Source organism: Helianthus annuus, chromosome 17, assembly GCF_002127325.2.
Source record: "Helianthus annuus cultivar XRQ/B chromosome 17, HanXRQr2.0-SUNRISE, whole genome shotgun sequence".
In the NCBI taxonomy this organism is placed as follows: Eukaryota; Viridiplantae; Streptophyta; class Magnoliopsida; order Asterales; family Asteraceae; genus Helianthus; species Helianthus annuus.
In genome coordinates, this window is record NC_035449.2 from 125,703,833 (window position 1) to 125,706,012 (window position 2,180).

General features: G+C 37.2%; 1 protein-coding gene across 1 annotated transcript; it reads left to right on the top strand.

Moving 5' to 3' along the window:
- Positions 1-1,088: 1,088 nt before the first annotated feature.
- Positions 1,089-1,922, top strand: LOC110924652 (pheromone-processing carboxypeptidase KEX1-like). Its single transcript, XM_022168645.1, has one exon. The coding sequence runs from the start codon at positions 1,089-1,091 to the stop codon at positions 1,920-1,922; it is 834 nt and encodes a 277-aa protein (XP_022024337.1).
- Positions 1,923-2,180: the final 258 nt, after the last annotated feature.

The window sequence follows — 2,180 nt, forward strand, 5'->3', positions numbered from 1 at the left end:
CTAAGAATGAGAAGTGGAGACATGATAATAGTGATTCCGATAATGAAAATAATAAAATGAGCGAGATGGCTGAGAAGAAGACAAGATGGTGGTGTGTAAGGGATGGAAAACGAAAGAGAACACCTAAGTCATCCCCTGCAGTTACCATTCCAAAGGATGGAGATAAGGGTATAGTGAAAGGGGGAGTCTTAAGACACTTATAATTTATGCTTATTAAATATTTCTAACGTCTCTGTCAATATTTGTTTTGTAGGGTCTTCTGGAGAACCGCAACAGAGTTTAATTGATGAAACTGTCTTGGAGCCATCTGTGGTTATTGAACAAGGAGTTGATATTCTGAATAAATCTTTTGAAAGCTATCTGAAGAAGAATGAGGAAGCAGCAGCTCAAAAGATTCAAGGATCAAGTGCTCAAGATCCTGAAGATGAGGATCATGATAACTCAAGTGAGGATGATTCTGAAGCAACTCAATCAGAATCAGAATTGGATCTAACAACTCTTGGGAAAGGGAAAGCTCAGTTAAAGAAGAAGCCTTTAAAGAAAAAGAAAGCATCAGATGAAGAAGATTCATCTTATGGTCCTGATCAGCCAAAGAAACAAGTAAAGAAACGAAAAGCAGTTCAAGCTGGAGTAATTCCAAGAAATGTTAGAGCAAAGAAATCAGGAGATGAACCGCAAAAAGATAAAGGTGGAAAGAAAGAGAAACATCTTCAGAAGTCTAAGGTTCTTGAAACAGAAAAAGATCAAAGTATTGAAACTCCAAAAGAATCTGAGGTAAAAAATACTGAAGAACCGGTGGTGAAAGCTCGAGAAAGAACGGGAGGTGATGATGATTATGTAGAAATCACTAGATTCAAAGCTGCTACACCACATCCTCCTCCACAAGATAAACCAGGATCGTCACATCCTAAAGATTAAAAGTTTGATTACATTTTTGAAGGTCTTCCAGAAGCAACAGGAATTTACACAGAAGATATTCCTGAAGACGATTATGACATGTTCAACAATGAAGCAGTATAAGAATTGTTACAAAAAGTCAACAAGTTGGAAGATGTGAATCAGACGCTTAATCAGCTTCGTCAAACGAAATGAAGGCAATGAAGTTAGAGATGGAAGCCATGAAGGCAGACAAGGTGGTAAAAGATGAACAACTTCATATGCTATACTCTGTCATGGAGAGTCATTTCAAGATAGATGTTCATGTTGCATTCAATGAGATAGAAGTGAAAAGAACTGAAGAAAGAAGAATGGAACGTGAAAGACGTCTAGCTGAAGAAGCCACCCAAAAGAACAAAGGTGTGATTGATGATACTCAAGATGCTGGTGGATCGTCAAGTCAACCTGAAATTAATGGTTCATCAAACCAAGAAGATATAGAAATGGTTGATGCTGAAAATGTTCAGGAACATGTTAATCAAGACTTCATGATGGTTGGAGAGTCTTCTGAGCCTTTGGATGCTGAAAATGTTCTTAGAAAAGTGGCTGTTATTCAAATAAAGAAAAAGGCTAGAGAAATGTTGTTATTAGAGTGGAAGACAGATCAGTTCGTACTTGTTGGTGATGCCTATCCAGTGCCTTACAATGTTCAACAAGTTGCTCGTGAAATGAAAGTTAAAGAAAGGAGAAGAAAGGGAAAGAAAGCTCGTGGAGAAATCGTTGATGATGACTCCGATGTAAAGCTATTTGGAGATGATGAAGAAGAAAATGAAGATGATAATGATGAAAAGGATGACAAGCCTGATGATCATGATGATAAAGATGATAAGGGAGATGATGATAACAATGAGGGTGCTTCCGGGTTATTGATCAGAGATCCAATTGTTCAAGAAAGAATCAATGAATTGATGAATGATGAGATCAATGAACAAGAGGATGATTTACAAAATGAAGCTTCATCATCAGGAAAGCAGCATGTTGATTAGGTATTCCTCTCAAACCCAACTGTTATTTACTTGAATGTTCAACAAGAAGGTGAGGTTGAGGTTAGAAGAACTAGAGGTGAAATGCTAGAAGAGTTGGGGTTAGAAGAAGGAAAGTTTAAGTTTGATATTGAGGATGAGATTCCTCAGTCACCAGCAAAAGACTTTGAGCCTAGATATGCATATGAAGCAGATCATTATGATGATGTGATTGTTGAAGATTCTTCAGATTCATCCGAAGATGAAATTGATTTTCATTAT

What these genes read in the sequence shown, in the direction of transcription:
- LOC110924652 (XM_022168645.1), top strand. Translation starts at nt 1,089, where the DNA reads ATGAAGGCAATGAAGTTAGAGATGGAAGCCATGAAGGCAGACAAGGTG.